At 35.3% G+C, this 14,291-nt stretch overlaps 1 protein-coding gene across 2 annotated transcripts in view; it reads right to left on the reverse strand.

Annotated features, from left to right (window-relative positions):
• The window catches only part of LOC150078439 (uncharacterized), a 308,908-nt gene that overhangs the window by 28,600 nt on the left and 266,017 nt on the right, over window positions 1-14,291 (reverse strand). Inside the window, exons 12-13 of one of the 2 annotated variants that reach the window (XM_090384725.1) lie at window positions 8,632-8,731; window positions 2,580-2,630 (exon numbers count right to left, since the gene is read on the reverse strand). In XM_090384725.1, the coding sequence (XP_090240851.1) occupies window positions 2,580-2,630; window positions 8,632-8,731 (151 nt within the window). Of the gene's footprint in view, window positions 1-2,570; window positions 2,631-8,631; window positions 8,732-14,291 lie in introns of both variants that reach the window. The other variant, XM_090384724.1, reaches the window with a different exon arrangement.

Consider the following 14,291-nt stretch of genomic DNA (forward strand, 5'->3'; position numbering starts at 1 on the left):
AATGCCAAACAATACGAGGTTGGGAATAGCTATGAGATAAAGGTTCCATTGGAGAAGAGACAATCACCAAGTTGTGATCTGAAGTGCCTAAAGGACCTCTCACTTCGACCTTGTACTTAGAAGGGTTGTTTGTGAGAAAAAGATCAAGCGTATTGGCTGTATGATTAGGATTGTCCGGTATTCTTGTAGGTAAATGAACAATCTGTGCTAGGTCATTAGTAATTGCAAAAGCCTCAGCATCTCGACCTGCTGGGTCGGTGTAACTAGAAAACGGAAGCCAGCTGGAGTTGTGAACGTTAAAATCACCAAGGAAAATTACCTCACTGTTAGGAAAGTTGGACTGGAGAAAGTCAAGTTGCAAAGAGAGGAAATCAAAGAGCTCCAAGTGATTAGTGGAGTTGGGAGAACGGTAGAGACAACAGATGAATTTGACACAATGAGGTAGAGAGATTTTAAGCCAGAGAAGATCAAAGAGAGGAGATTCCAAATTGCCAAGTCTCTGACAGGGAATATCAGAACGGACATATGCACAAGTACCACCTTTGAGGCGAAAGGAATCATACAGCAAATAATTTGGACATCTGAGATGAGCAGTAGTTGAATCAACTGATAACTGAGATTTAGTCAGAAAAAGTACAAGGGGTTTGGAAGACTGCAAGTGGAAATGGACATCGTTGAGATTGGAATTGAGACCACGTATATTTGTGAAATGAATTAGGAAGTCCTTGGGAGGTTTAGATCTTTTCGCAGATAAACTTGCTCTATTATTTTGACAATTGATGGTGTATTCAATAGTAAGAAAAAGTGGGTGGGACATGCTGTATGAAGTAATGAAATTTTTGGATATGGCGTACATGTGGTAAGAATATATCCAGATCCTTGACATAATGTGGCCTCGACAATGCTCCTCGCATACACACTACTCGGACTCCCTATTGCAGAGAAATTTTTTTCCGTTGTACTTGGAAGTCCTCTGGTAAATCTATGCAGTACATCTACTGCCATCCAAGCTTCCTGACAGGTAGGCATGTTAATTCTGTTTTCTATATGATCATCTTCCATTTCATCCTCTTGTTTTTCCTGTATTTGTATCTGTGATTGGTTTCACAGATACAAATGTATCTCTGTATTGGTTTCAATTTCCAGCTTCGATATCACACAGTCAGCATTTTATGAAATCATCATTTATTCTCAAAGCTAAAATGACAGCACAAGACAACAGAGGATTCTGGACTCCCACATAGTTACAGAGACCCAAAAAGAAAGTCATACTTACTATTACACATAACATTAACTCCTGCATGAATTGTCCCTTCATAATCCATAATCCTCTACCATTTTTTGTATGATTCAATATCATATCAATTTCACTGCATCAGTTTTATAATTTTTCTAATGTGTCTGAATATGAAGTGCAGGGTTTTGTTTAGCAGAAGACAATGTACTAATGGTACATAAAATCCTTCTTTACAATACAATTTACAAACTGCCAATTTTTTTTTTTTTTTTTTTTTTACTGATATGAAAAATGGTGTAAGTTTCCTGTTATTAAATAACAATAAAAATCTTTTATTTGTTTTTTTTTTTTAATTTAAATAGATTCCACAGCATCATCCATATTTATAATTTCTTATCTTTTTTTTTTATAGCTAATAAAACTGCTATGCCAGTTATATTAGCTATAAAAAAAAGGTAAAAAAAAAAAAACAAACAAACAAACAAACTCACCATTAGAAATATATATGAGGGCAGTGTCCTGTAATTACAGCAAACAAATGCTTGGTGTGTATGTGCCTCCTGATAGAGTATAGACAAGGCTTGCAAAGACATCTTTTATGTAAACTCATGAAATAGACTTCTAGTGAGCATGCATGTCCTGTCAGAATATGGGTAAACTGTTGTTGTTGTCATTTGGTTTTTAGGAGCATTAGCAACTAAGGCCATATTGCTCTGGGGATATGCGGTGGTCATTCCCTAACCTTTCCGCATTCTCCATATTCGGTGGCTCACGGGCTTGAACCCTGGTCTAATCAAGAAGCATGTGCTACACACTGCTGCTCCTGCCCACCTGGCTACGGAGGCGCCATGGGTAAACCAATGGAATATTTATGTAGCGTAAGTCTGGCTTTAAACTATTCACTTTTTTTGTTTATATTACTGTTCAACTCCAGCTGAGGTCACTGACCGACATACAGAAACCACACTGTTGTGTGGCATTTAAAACTCCATCTTTGGAATCGTGTTTTAAAGACCAGCTATTATTTTCAAAGTGTAAAGAATATACACTTTCTCTCACACACATCATTTTCAAATTTAGCAAGTGTGAAGTAATGTCATGGATAACATCAAATTTAATTAAATTCACAATCATGAAAAAATTGGCAGCTTTCTAATATAACTACTTTAATACTGTCTGTAATTTACTGACAAAATTTTATTTAGAGACTAAAATCCAAGAAAAAATATGTAATGTAGAAATAAGCTGACCTGCACTTCTCATTATCTTCCCCTCCCACAATCAAAATTTTCATGCAGGATGTATGAAAATTTTTGAATTAAATTATTATAACCTTACTTACTACCAGCTTTGAATTTTCTCCAAGCCTAATTATTCCATTACCAATCTCTACCTACAAGAAAAAGTTTATAAAATCATAAATTTGTTACAATACAATAAAACAATCATAACAATAGATTAATATTCTGAAAAATTATATTTATCTGCTAAAAATTGATAAAATGTATAGCTCTTTACAAGAGATGTTAACATTCGCTGGCCATATCTAATCTCCGATTCATGGTCTTTTATGCACATGTGCGAAGACTAATAATCTCTATTTTTAAGTTTTTTTGTTGGTATAGGGCTTAACGACACAAAGGCTGCTGAGGCCAAATTGTGTTTGTAAATTGTTTATTTACAGGCAACATATATCTACAGATGTTAAATTATATGCTCCTGTACAGTTCAATATGTTTTAGGTACATAAAAAGTTCTTCTATGTTTGCTTCATTTCCTATGAAGTGAGATAAATCATAACAGATGTTCAATGTGGAGACAGACTGAAAAGTGTTAGAGCGGGTGGTTGAATGTAACGGACAATCAACCAGAAAATGACGGACCGTAAGTTGCATCTGGCAGGATGAACACTGAGGTGGGTTTTCTCCCAATAGTAGGAAGTGATGTGTATGATGAGTGTGTCCAATTCTGAGCCTTGCCAATACTTTTCCTCTCTTCTGTTTAGCTGGAATCTAGAGAGCTACAACTTTGGATTTTGTTTTATCTAGTAAAGTTTATTGTTGGTGTTACTTTTCCAGACCTGTGACCAGTTCTTGTAGCATGCTTTGAGAATGATAGGCTTATAGTCGCTGTAAGGAACCCAAGAATGTTCTGAGAGAAAGGGTTGAGGATGTTTAGTCTCTGTATATTATGGCAGGTGAGATGGATGGCTCAATAATTTTATCAAGTGCTAACTTGATAGCATATAATTCAGCAGTGAAGATGCAGCAGGCTAATGGTAGTGAGGCTGTAGCAGAAGGGAAAACTGCAGAAGAACCTACCATACTGGCAGTTTTCGATCCGTCAGTATAGATTTTACAGGCACGGGAATTCAGAGTACAACTGCCTGATATTGCAAGGTGGTATTGAGCCTGATATTGTGGTATGACATTTTCCCCCAATTAAGAAAATGAACATCGTAAGAGGCAGAAATGTATGTCGAAGGTGGAACAGGAGCAGTTGTCCTGAAAAATATCGCTTAAATCAATATTCCAATTATGAACAAGCTCTTTAATCCCGAGTGAAGCAGGTCTATTTTCATTTGGTTTTCTCTCATAGAGCAAAATCCACCGAGTATTGTAAAGATACTTGCAACTGGGTGCAATGGAAGACCGGATTTTAGCAGCGTATTGGGGCAGTAATGTTTTCCTACAAAGATGTAATGGAGGATCATGCACTTCGATATAAAGACTTTGGATTGGGGAAGTCCTGAAAGCACCCAATGCAGTCCTCAGAGCACTGTGCTGGATGATATTTAGATGTTTCAAAGTAGTGGTTCTGGCAGAGTCATATACTAGACAACCATAATCTAAGCATGAACGGATTCAAGTTCTGTAAAGGTGAAGTAAAGTATATCGATCAGCTCCTCAAGACATGGACGAGACTGACTGAAGTATGTTCATATGCTTTAGACAAACATTTCTTAATTGAGTGATGTGAGTTTGGAAATTAAGCTTGCTGTCTAATATCAGACCAAGAAATCTGACGTAAGTAGCAAGTGGGATAGCCCAACGCTTGCAAAAGTAGGTGGCAGTGCATTTCTTTTCTGATAGTCAATAACCATTCCCATTCCTTAAAGTCCACAATTCAATTTTTGTTATGGCAAGTTGGAGTTGAAGTTCAATGGTGTTGATACTTTGATATCATGTGTCATGCTGCTAACTCTAACTGGAAAAAGTGTTGAACTAAGAATTGAACCCTGCGGGACTCCTTCTCGAATGTGAGAATCAGTGTATGCTTTTATATGGGACTTGAAAAGTGCACAATTAGAGGAAATTTTTAATTATTTCAGGCAAATGGCCCCTAAATGCAGAGCTCACATCTGGTGAGTATGAGCTTTGCACACCCAGGGTCCTCAGCTGGATATCATCATTCTTCTCTTTATTGGTGATTCCCTTCTACTTCTGACTCTCTCTCTCTCTCTCTCTCAGGGTAATTCAGAATTTTTTTTTTTTTTTCTTTTTGCATAACCCCCAGGCTTCCTTGCACCATATAGCTAATAATAATAATAATAAATCCCAGATGGTACAGATCCACGAGAATACCATGATGTTAGATAGTGTCAAATTTCCCTTTCAAGATCTAAGTTGACCATGACTAGATGTTGTTTCCTGACAAAAGCATTGCGGATATGAGATTAGGCCTTGATGAGCACATCTAGGGTTGATCTGTTTTTTTCGAAAGCCATACTGATGATCTGGCAGGAGATTCTGTGGCTCCAGGATGTAAGTGAGCCTTGAATACATCATCCTTTCAAAAATTTTACCCACACAGCTGATGAAAGATATGAGCCTATAATTTTGAACCAGGGTGGGATCTTTTCCTGGTTTTGGTACTTCTCGAATGTGAGAATCAGTGTATGCTTTTATATGGGACTTGAAAAGTGCACAATTAGAGGAAATTTTTAATTATTTCATCATTAATGCTTTCTGATGTTGTAAGGAAGGAAGCCTGATGCTAATGCTGCACCAGCCAAAAAAAAAATAATAAATAAAAATTTCTCAATTACCCCGAGAGAGAGAGAGAGAAGTAGAAGGGAATCATCAAGAAAGAGAATGATGATACCCAGCTCAGGACCCTGGGTGTGCCAAGCCCATACTCACCAGATGTGAGCCCCTGGGAGTTCTTGAACTAATTCTTCCTCAGAGATTGTAAGTAGGTCCCCACTCTGTGATAACGCTTTTAGATAAATTTAAGGCGTTGTGGGGGGTGACAGATACTGGCAGCCCACCAAAAGTCTTTGTTGAGGAAGCTGTTTCCATCAGGAGGTCTCCCAATTGCAGTTGTTTCACCATTTATGGTAATCTGACGATGGATTCCAGATATCTTTGAATTAGAAATGGTGATAACTTGGCCACAGGCTGGGTGGATAGGGAGCGTATTATCAAAAAATTTGGCAAGTCATGGCACTGTGCTTCTCTTTGAAGCCTTTTAGGTTGGTTCAGGTCATTATCGGGTGATGTCTCTGGCCTTGAAGGCTCTAGAGGTGGACAGTAATTTATATCCATCATTGCTCATTTTTGCCCTGGAGGATAACTTTTCCTCCAGGTTATTGGCCCTGCCACATGGAGGCAGGAGCAGTTAGTTTGTTAGTGAATAGATTTATAAATATACTAAGAAAAGAAAGGTAATTTTCCTTTCCGAGTTCTTGTTCAAAGTCTGTTAAGTAGAGAACCATTTAATGAACTGAGGGTACGAAAGGAACTAGAAATAAAACAGAACGTGATCACTGGGAAAATCACACTATATATATATCGCTCAAGAAAATTCACTTAGACACTATCGTTTGGCACTTGGGGCCTCTATTTAAGATTCATGCTCACACATACTCGGTAATTTTCATTCCTGTGATCACGACATGTGGATGAAAAGCCTGTCACCTTCAGGAAGGAAAATCGTTTTTTTAAATTTTACATTAAACTTCTTAAAATTATTTTCTAATTGTTTTCAATTTATTTATTTACTGTAATCATTTTGGTGTTAATGTTTTATTCATTTTAATTTCTGGAGAGAATCATATGGAAGTGTTCTACATATATTGAGGTAAACTTCTCTTATTCTTTTACTAATAAATGACAATATTTTAGAATCTGAGAAAGAGAGTACCTTCTCAATATGAGTCTTACAATGCTTTTCAGTTGTACATTAGCTAGTGGTGATTTTGCATAATAAAATAAGTCTTTGGGCGTGTCATGTCCCCTGCTGCATAAAGCATGTAAATTTGATGTATAAGTTTATTATACTTCAAATATACTTCAAAAACATTTAGGAATGTAATTTATTTTACTTAAATAGGTTTATGTTCTGCGCATAATGAATTGCATTCTTCCAATTAATCATAAATTACAAAAAATTGAAATTTTCAGAAAACTTTACTGAAGCTGAATAAGTTGCAACAACATATGAATAAAATGAAAATATAATAAAATTCAGTGGCTCAAGTGAAAATAATGTTGAAGTAAGTCCTCATTCAACTGGTACAGAAGAAAACTTCAAATAAGAAGATGAAGGTAGACAAAGAACATTTAAAGCCATATATATATATATATATGGCTTTAAATGTTCATATATATAATTAACATATATATAATTAATTATTTGTGTATATATATATAATTAATATATAATTAGCATATACATAGCATATATATAATTAATTATTTGTGTATTAAAAGTGATTTAATTAAAATATGAAGTGGAGTTTAATACACCACACCAAAGCAGTGTTAATATATGAGTATGTACTAGTTTGAATTCTTGTAGCTCTTAATGGTTTTCCAAACTGGAAAATGGAAGAGACTATTAGTTTCATGTTTATATTTTATGACTGTTACATCTTTCGACTCTCAACATAAGTTTAATTTCACTGAAAAAAAAAAAAAAAAAAAAAAAAAAATTGGAAACCCATCATATGCTGCATTAAAAAAGCATCAATAATTTTTTATTCTATAGTGCAACAAAACCAGTGCAAATAGATGGTACAAGCAATATTTAATGACTGGTTAAAAAAATTAACTTTATGATGAAACCAAAACAGAAAATTCATATGTTAAATGAGAATTGTGATTATGCACACACATACAAAGCATATAGCCAAAAGTAACCAGACACCTGCATATTTAAAGAACCTTTTATTTAAATTTGCATTTTTAAGAGGTAATTTTTTTCAGTGCACATGTAAATCTAAAAAAAAAAAAAAAAAAAAACACACAAATATGACTGGTTACAAGTTAACACTTTACAAATCACGAACTATTCTAGATGAATTTTATTCAGTTTCATCTGAAGCTTTTCTTGTCCAGATAGTGGGGAACTAAAATGAAAGTGTCAAACCTTCAGTTTGGCATCAGTGAATCTATATGTACACAACAGCATATGATTATACATGCCACCTCTATAAAATAATAGATTTCACTATTCTAATCCGCAGTCATTCCAAAGTACAGGCTGGCCTCGATTAATGCGATTAATTCTTCCCATGAAAGCATCGTGCAAAACAGAAATGCATTAATCAAATATGATAACCAATAGGAAAAATTATAATTGGTCTGTGACCTTCAAGGAATGTCCATAAAGAATTTTAAAAATATCTTTTAAACAACTTTTTAACTGTATGCCATGTAAAAGATAATGAAAATAATTATAGAATTAAATGTTTATTGCATAAAATACACAATGAAGAAACTATTTGTTACAGAAATATTTGAACAGTGTTGGCTTTCTTTTTTTCATCAATCAATTTCCAATAGCTGACAACAATCTTCTCTAGACCCTGGCAAAATAAATATTGCAGAGAAAAATCTCAAACCTTTTGTTTGAGGTTCTCTACAATATTCAGATATTTTGTATCCTAGATTTGGTATTTTGATATGTGATAAGGTTTGAGGTCCTCTGAGATACAAAAGATTTCATTAGTTCTTTTACCAGTATCTCCTTTGCAGTAACATTTTCATCTGGCTCATTTAAAAATTAAAATTTTTCTTGCATTTAAAAATTCCAATTTTTCTTGCATTTAAAAATTCCAATTTTTAAATGCGTCTGCATGCGACTTTATTAGTGGAAGACAAACAAGTAATGTGTCTGCTTCCGATGATTGATGGAACACACTGAGGTGGGCAGTGAGCAAAGATTTGTTTATTACCTGTCCGACGCGAGGTAAGCTTAGCATATGATTCAAATCTTTTTCAACTATTACATAAAAAAAAGATCGCATTAACTGGAAATCTGCATCATGTAAATCAAAAAGTGGTATAATTTTTTCAAATAGCAGTAACTGAAAAATGCATTAATTGAACTCTCATTATGCGAGGCCTGGCTGTATAAAGAAAAGTTTATTAATGTAAAAATATACTTACAACATTAGCTACTTTTGAAAGTGATGGAAAATCAGCTTCAGATTCTAGCGTATAATTGCATTCGATAATATCACCCTCTTCCTGGCAGAGATCTGACTCACTAAAAATGTTGATACATTACAGATCATTCTCTGAAGTTAATCACAAGCAGCTGATATTCAGCTGTTTAAGACAGTATATACAACTTAAACACATTAAATGCTTAAATACACTACATTGCTAGAATAAAGAATATTATTAAGAACATAACAACAATAGTTTACAGCTCAGACTTTATTACAAAGTTGGGCTCTCTGTCCATATGTACAAGACGGGCAATTGTGTTGATGCAGCTGTTACATTTACTTCACAACTGCAGGAGTAATTCAACACAGTAGTTGAAATCAAATCAAAATTTTCACACTTTACCTGCTTTTGATTTCAGACATGGACTTTCTGCTCCCACACTGAAGACTAAACGTTCCACTTATGTACAGCTCAAAGACAAATTTAAGCATATATCAGATTCATCTCTTCAGATGATGGCTGTATAAAATATATTCAGTGATCAATGAACTGTGACCACTCCATCTGTAATAGACTGTGCTGCATAGCTAGCAACATAAAAAGCTGAACAGCTTTGCATGTCAGAGAAGTGGCAATTTGCACTTAGTTGTGCAAATCAAAGTGATAAAGTAGGAGTTATGGGACATAGTAAAGATATTACGGAGTAATTGTGGGAGCTCGTGCATCAGGTGCTTCCATACTGGAAATGCCATGCCTTGTCAGATGCTCATGACCCCCTGTGGTTAAGGTGTACAAAGAATGGTGTCAAGCAAGTCAAACCATCTCCCAGTGATAGAAATGTAAAGGATTATGCAAGGTGGATGTTTGGATGAGTGAAGGGTGCAGCTCATTGTATGGGCTCAATGGCAGGTCACCGTGTGACAGTTGACAAAAAATTACAATATGAGGAATTTTTAAATTCCTCTTTAAATCAAGAGGAATTTTTTTTTTTATAAAAAAAAAAAAAAAAAAAAAATTCACCTTGTGTGAATGTAGATGCAAAATACCTATTTAGTTTGTCAGTGACATGAGCAGATTATCAACAGTTAAACCATTCATATATAGAGAACCAATGAAATTCATCCCCTTCCTTCTAGCATTTACAATATATAAAGAAGTGATTCCTGCTTATCTTTGCATTCTTTGTCAGAGCCTTCTCGTCAGATACTAACCTCTTCTGTGACTTGACTGCAGACTAGTTCACAGCCACTATAAACTAGTCTTCTGTGTCGCTAGATAATTCCCTAATTCACAAAGGACGATCAAGGGGCAACACAAGTAATTACAGACCTGTTAGCCTCTTTTTTTCTGAGTGGCGGGTGTGAAGACAGTGGGGGTTGCAATGCAAGATAATAGGCACCCTAATCTCCCAATGATGACTTAACACCACTTCTTGTCGCCTATTTATGACTTGCAAAACATCTGTTTATATCTATTCTAGTTATTAATTGAATTTTATGATTTCTGGTTGATTTTTTTAAATTTGGAGTCTTTAGGTGTCCTGGTTAACCGATCCCGGTAAATCAAGAGTCTACTGTATTAGAGAGAAAAAATAAATAAAATATAAGTCTATACCTACATATTATTTGTATTAATATGCTTGTATAAACTACAATACACTTAATATTAAACACAATTTATTTCTCTGTAATTAAAAACAATACTATTTAATAATAAACACGATTTCAATTAGAGAACTATGTATCTTAAAGAATTATCTTAATAAAGAAGAATTATGTATCTTAAAATTGATGTTTGTTTTAAAGATTTCACTTTAATATTTCTTAAGCTTCCCCTTAAAACACTCAATGCGTTAAGTCTCATTAATTGCTTCAGTTCCTTCAAAAAAATGATTAATGTGTCCATTGAACCTTGAGCTTGTGAGATAATCAGCACTGATTTTGATTTGCTTTCAATTTTCATCATATCATCATCACAATCATCGCTGTTATAGTCTTTGTTGGGCAAAGCATCTACAATGTCACTCTCTGTAGGAAGACCACTAGTTAATAAGTTGTCATCGACTTGCGCAAATTCATCGATGTTATTTGTATTAAAATCTATATTGTCGCTACGTAGCAACCATTCAGATAATGGTAAGTTGTTTTCTTCGTTTTCATCTTCTTCATCCACAATTGAATTTCATTTGAATTTAATTTTGATTTCTTGAAGCAATTCCGTATGGTTGTTGAAGTAACGTTGTTCCATGCATCATTCAATAAATTTATAGCATCCAATATCGATATAGACTTGGTAAGTTTCTGTTCTCTTTGACTGATCAGATCTAGAACTTTTATAAAATCCTTTCAAACTCTTTATTACACCTATGTCCACTGGTTGTAAAATTGATGTTGCACTGGGAGGCAGAAACACTAGCTTAATGTTGGACAAATTTTGAATCTGAGGATGTGCAGGACAGTTATCAACTAACAATAAGATATTTTTCTTCTTTTTGAATAAATCCTTATTCCAATCATTTACTTATTGCCAAAAAATATCCGAAGTCATCCAAGCCTTCTTGTTTGCAGTGTAATCCACAAGAAGTTTCCTTACATTTTTGAAACACTAAGGTTTTAACAATTTTCCGATAACAAACTTTTTTTTTTTTTTTTTTTTTATCAGTTCCTATCATATTTGTGCATACAAGCACAGTCAAGCGAGCCTTTGATTTTTTTTCCACCAACACATTTTCCCCTTTGAATTTAAATGTATGTCAGGTGTCAAATTATAAAAAGTCCTGTTTCATCGATGTTGTAGATGTCTTCATCATTGAAATCTTTCCTGATTTCTGCCCAAACATGGTCAATCCTTGACCATGTAAATAGGGAAATGTGACAAGCAGAACGCCAATGCACTATTGTATAGCCCCCATCCCAGAAAGGACAGGGTCATAAACTGGCCGCTAATCTCGATGTGATATGGATGGTTATAAAAGTTAAGTCGCCATTTTTGTCTATTCCAAGAATTGGGTTTTTTTGACCCCAAGCAATGAAGAATGTTTGCATAGTTACCAAAATTTGTTTGGTATATCCATGTAAATTAAAATCATTATGGCTTTTTTCTCGTTACAGCTGTGATCTCATTATTTTTGTGCTTGTTATAACCAAGTTCGACTGTAGTTAAAAACAGATGACACATGGTTGTTGGCAGATGGTATCTGACTGAGTGTAGAGAGCTCAGACAGATAACTAAAAGTGGTAAAAGATAAAGGAAGCTAATTTCTAAAATGTGGACATTCAACTGAAAAGCATTGACTGATTAGAAAGGTGTTGCAGCTCTCAAACATAGGACAGTCATCACTCCAAAGCAGGGAACAATGTGTAAGATGACCAATGAGGCGAGTCCTCTGTACAATTGCTGCGCAGACTAGACTGCCATATTGGGATCACCTTTTTTGTTGCCTCTGGGACTGCAGTATTTTATGTGGTACCTGCCTGCACTCTTGACAAGGTGACTACTAGGCTGGGATTGCTCCGATGTGACTGCAGCATCTCCTAGATTATTACCTCTGATCCCAATGTGGCTTGGGATCCAGCAGAAACATATGTTGAATGCAGAGAGCTCAGTCAGCTGTTATGTTTTCTTTAAGAAAAAATCATATCTGCTGAATCTTAGATAGGACTGGTTAAGAATTATATCCCATCATCGATGAAGCGTATAATGCACTCAAAGGAAATTTGTCTATACCATACACTTTTAATAATTACTCATTTTAATGTGGTCTAAGGCTCTCTTCAAGACGCCTGGTCAGCGTGGAGAGGAAAAGACCAAACCCTCCAGCATATGACAGCACAACAATACAAATGGCCCTCAGTCCCCAGCAGCTTTCACTCTCCCTCTTATGGCAGCGAGAGGATCAGAGTGGAAGCAGAGGGTGCTAAGAATCTCTGGGTACGACCAGGCTGCCATGCACGGAAATTGAGCTTGGCCTGTTATAACGTACGATCACTCATCGGTGAAGACAGGATATTAAGAGCTGGAAAAGGAATTAGAAAATGTGAATTGGAATATCATTGGTTTGGCTGAAACAAGAAGAAGAAATGAATCACTTATAAGTTTATCAAGTGGAAATCTGCTGTACACCAATGGAAACAGTGAAAGGAGTGAAGGTGGAGTTCGGTTTCTGGTCCATAAAGATTTTAAAGACAACATTTTGGAATTCAAAAGTACATCACCAAGGGTGTCAAGACTAATACTCAAGATTTCTAAGAGGTACAAGCTAAAGATTATAATGATTTATGCACCAACATCGAGCCATGATGATGAAGAGGTTGAAGAAATATACACCGAAATTGAGAGTCTTTTAGATGAGCAGAAAACCCACTACACTATTATTATGGGGGACTTCAATGCTAAGGTTGGAAAAAGGCAAAACAGCGCAGAAAGAGGAACTATAGGAAATTTTGGAATTGGTGAAAGAAATAAAAAGATTTGTGGAATTTGCATAATCTCAAGGACTGTCAGTAATGAACACTTTTTTCAAGAAAAGGGTGAACAGAGAGTGCAAATGGATTAACAACTAATGAAATCGACTTCATCCTCACTAACAGAAGATATATTGTGAATGATGTTACCGTCCTGAATAAGGTAAATGTTGGAAGTGATCACAGAATGGTAAGATGTACACTTGATATAGATGTAGGAAAGGAAAAAACTGACTCGAGTAAATAATACAAAGGTCTTTGAGATAACAGAGGAGGAGAAAAAGCAGTATGTACTGGAACTTAAGAACAAGTTTGAGCTTCTGCAGACTGCTCAGGACCAAGATATCGACGAGGAATATTACAGGAATATTACAACTTTCTGAAAGTGATAAAGCCCAAGAAACCTATAGGGAAAAAGAAATCCAAAGAAGAAAAAATTAGTCAAGAAACACTTGTCATGATGAACCGAAGACGACAAATGAAGAGCAAGAAAAACACTGACAGGGAGAAAATTGAGTATACTGAGTTATGCAAAGCCATTAGAAAGAGACTCAGAGAGGACATAAGAAGATTTAACACAAGAAAAGTAGAACAAGCATTAAGGGAAAACAAAGGATTTAAATCAGCAGCCATGAGCAGTAATACAGAAAGACAAATGATACTGAAACTGAAGAATAGCGATGGTGTACTTATAAACAGCAGAGAGGGCATAATTCAAATAGCAGAAGACTATTATAGAGAATTATACAAGGAGCGAGGGAATGATACCAGCAGTGGGGAAGATGGATTGCAAAGTAGCAACACATACGACATACCCGATATTCTTCCTGATGAGGTAGAACATGCATTGAAGAAAATGAAGAATCAGAAAGCCCCAGGGGTAGATGAAGTTACTGTAGAGTTGTTAAAATTGGGAGGAAGAGACATAACACAAAAACTGGCAAGGCTCTTCACAAAGTGCATTAGAAAAGGTATGACGCCTAAACAGTGGAATAATGCAATCATAGTTTTGCTGCATAAGAAAGGAGATAAATCAGAAATTGGAAATTATAGACCAATTAGCTTGTTATCCCACATCTACAAGTTGTTCACAAGGGTCATTACTAACAGATTAGAAAGAATACTTGATGAGAATCAACCGAAAGAGCAAGCGGGCTTTAGGACAGGATTCTCAACTATGGATCACCATCA

This window comes from Mastigoproctus giganteus, chromosome 11, assembly GCF_048544385.1.
Source record: "Mastigoproctus giganteus isolate SK-2022 chromosome 11, ASM4854438v1, whole genome shotgun sequence".
Lineage (NCBI taxonomy): Eukaryota > Metazoa > Arthropoda > Arachnida > Uropygi > Thelyphonidae > Mastigoproctus > Mastigoproctus giganteus.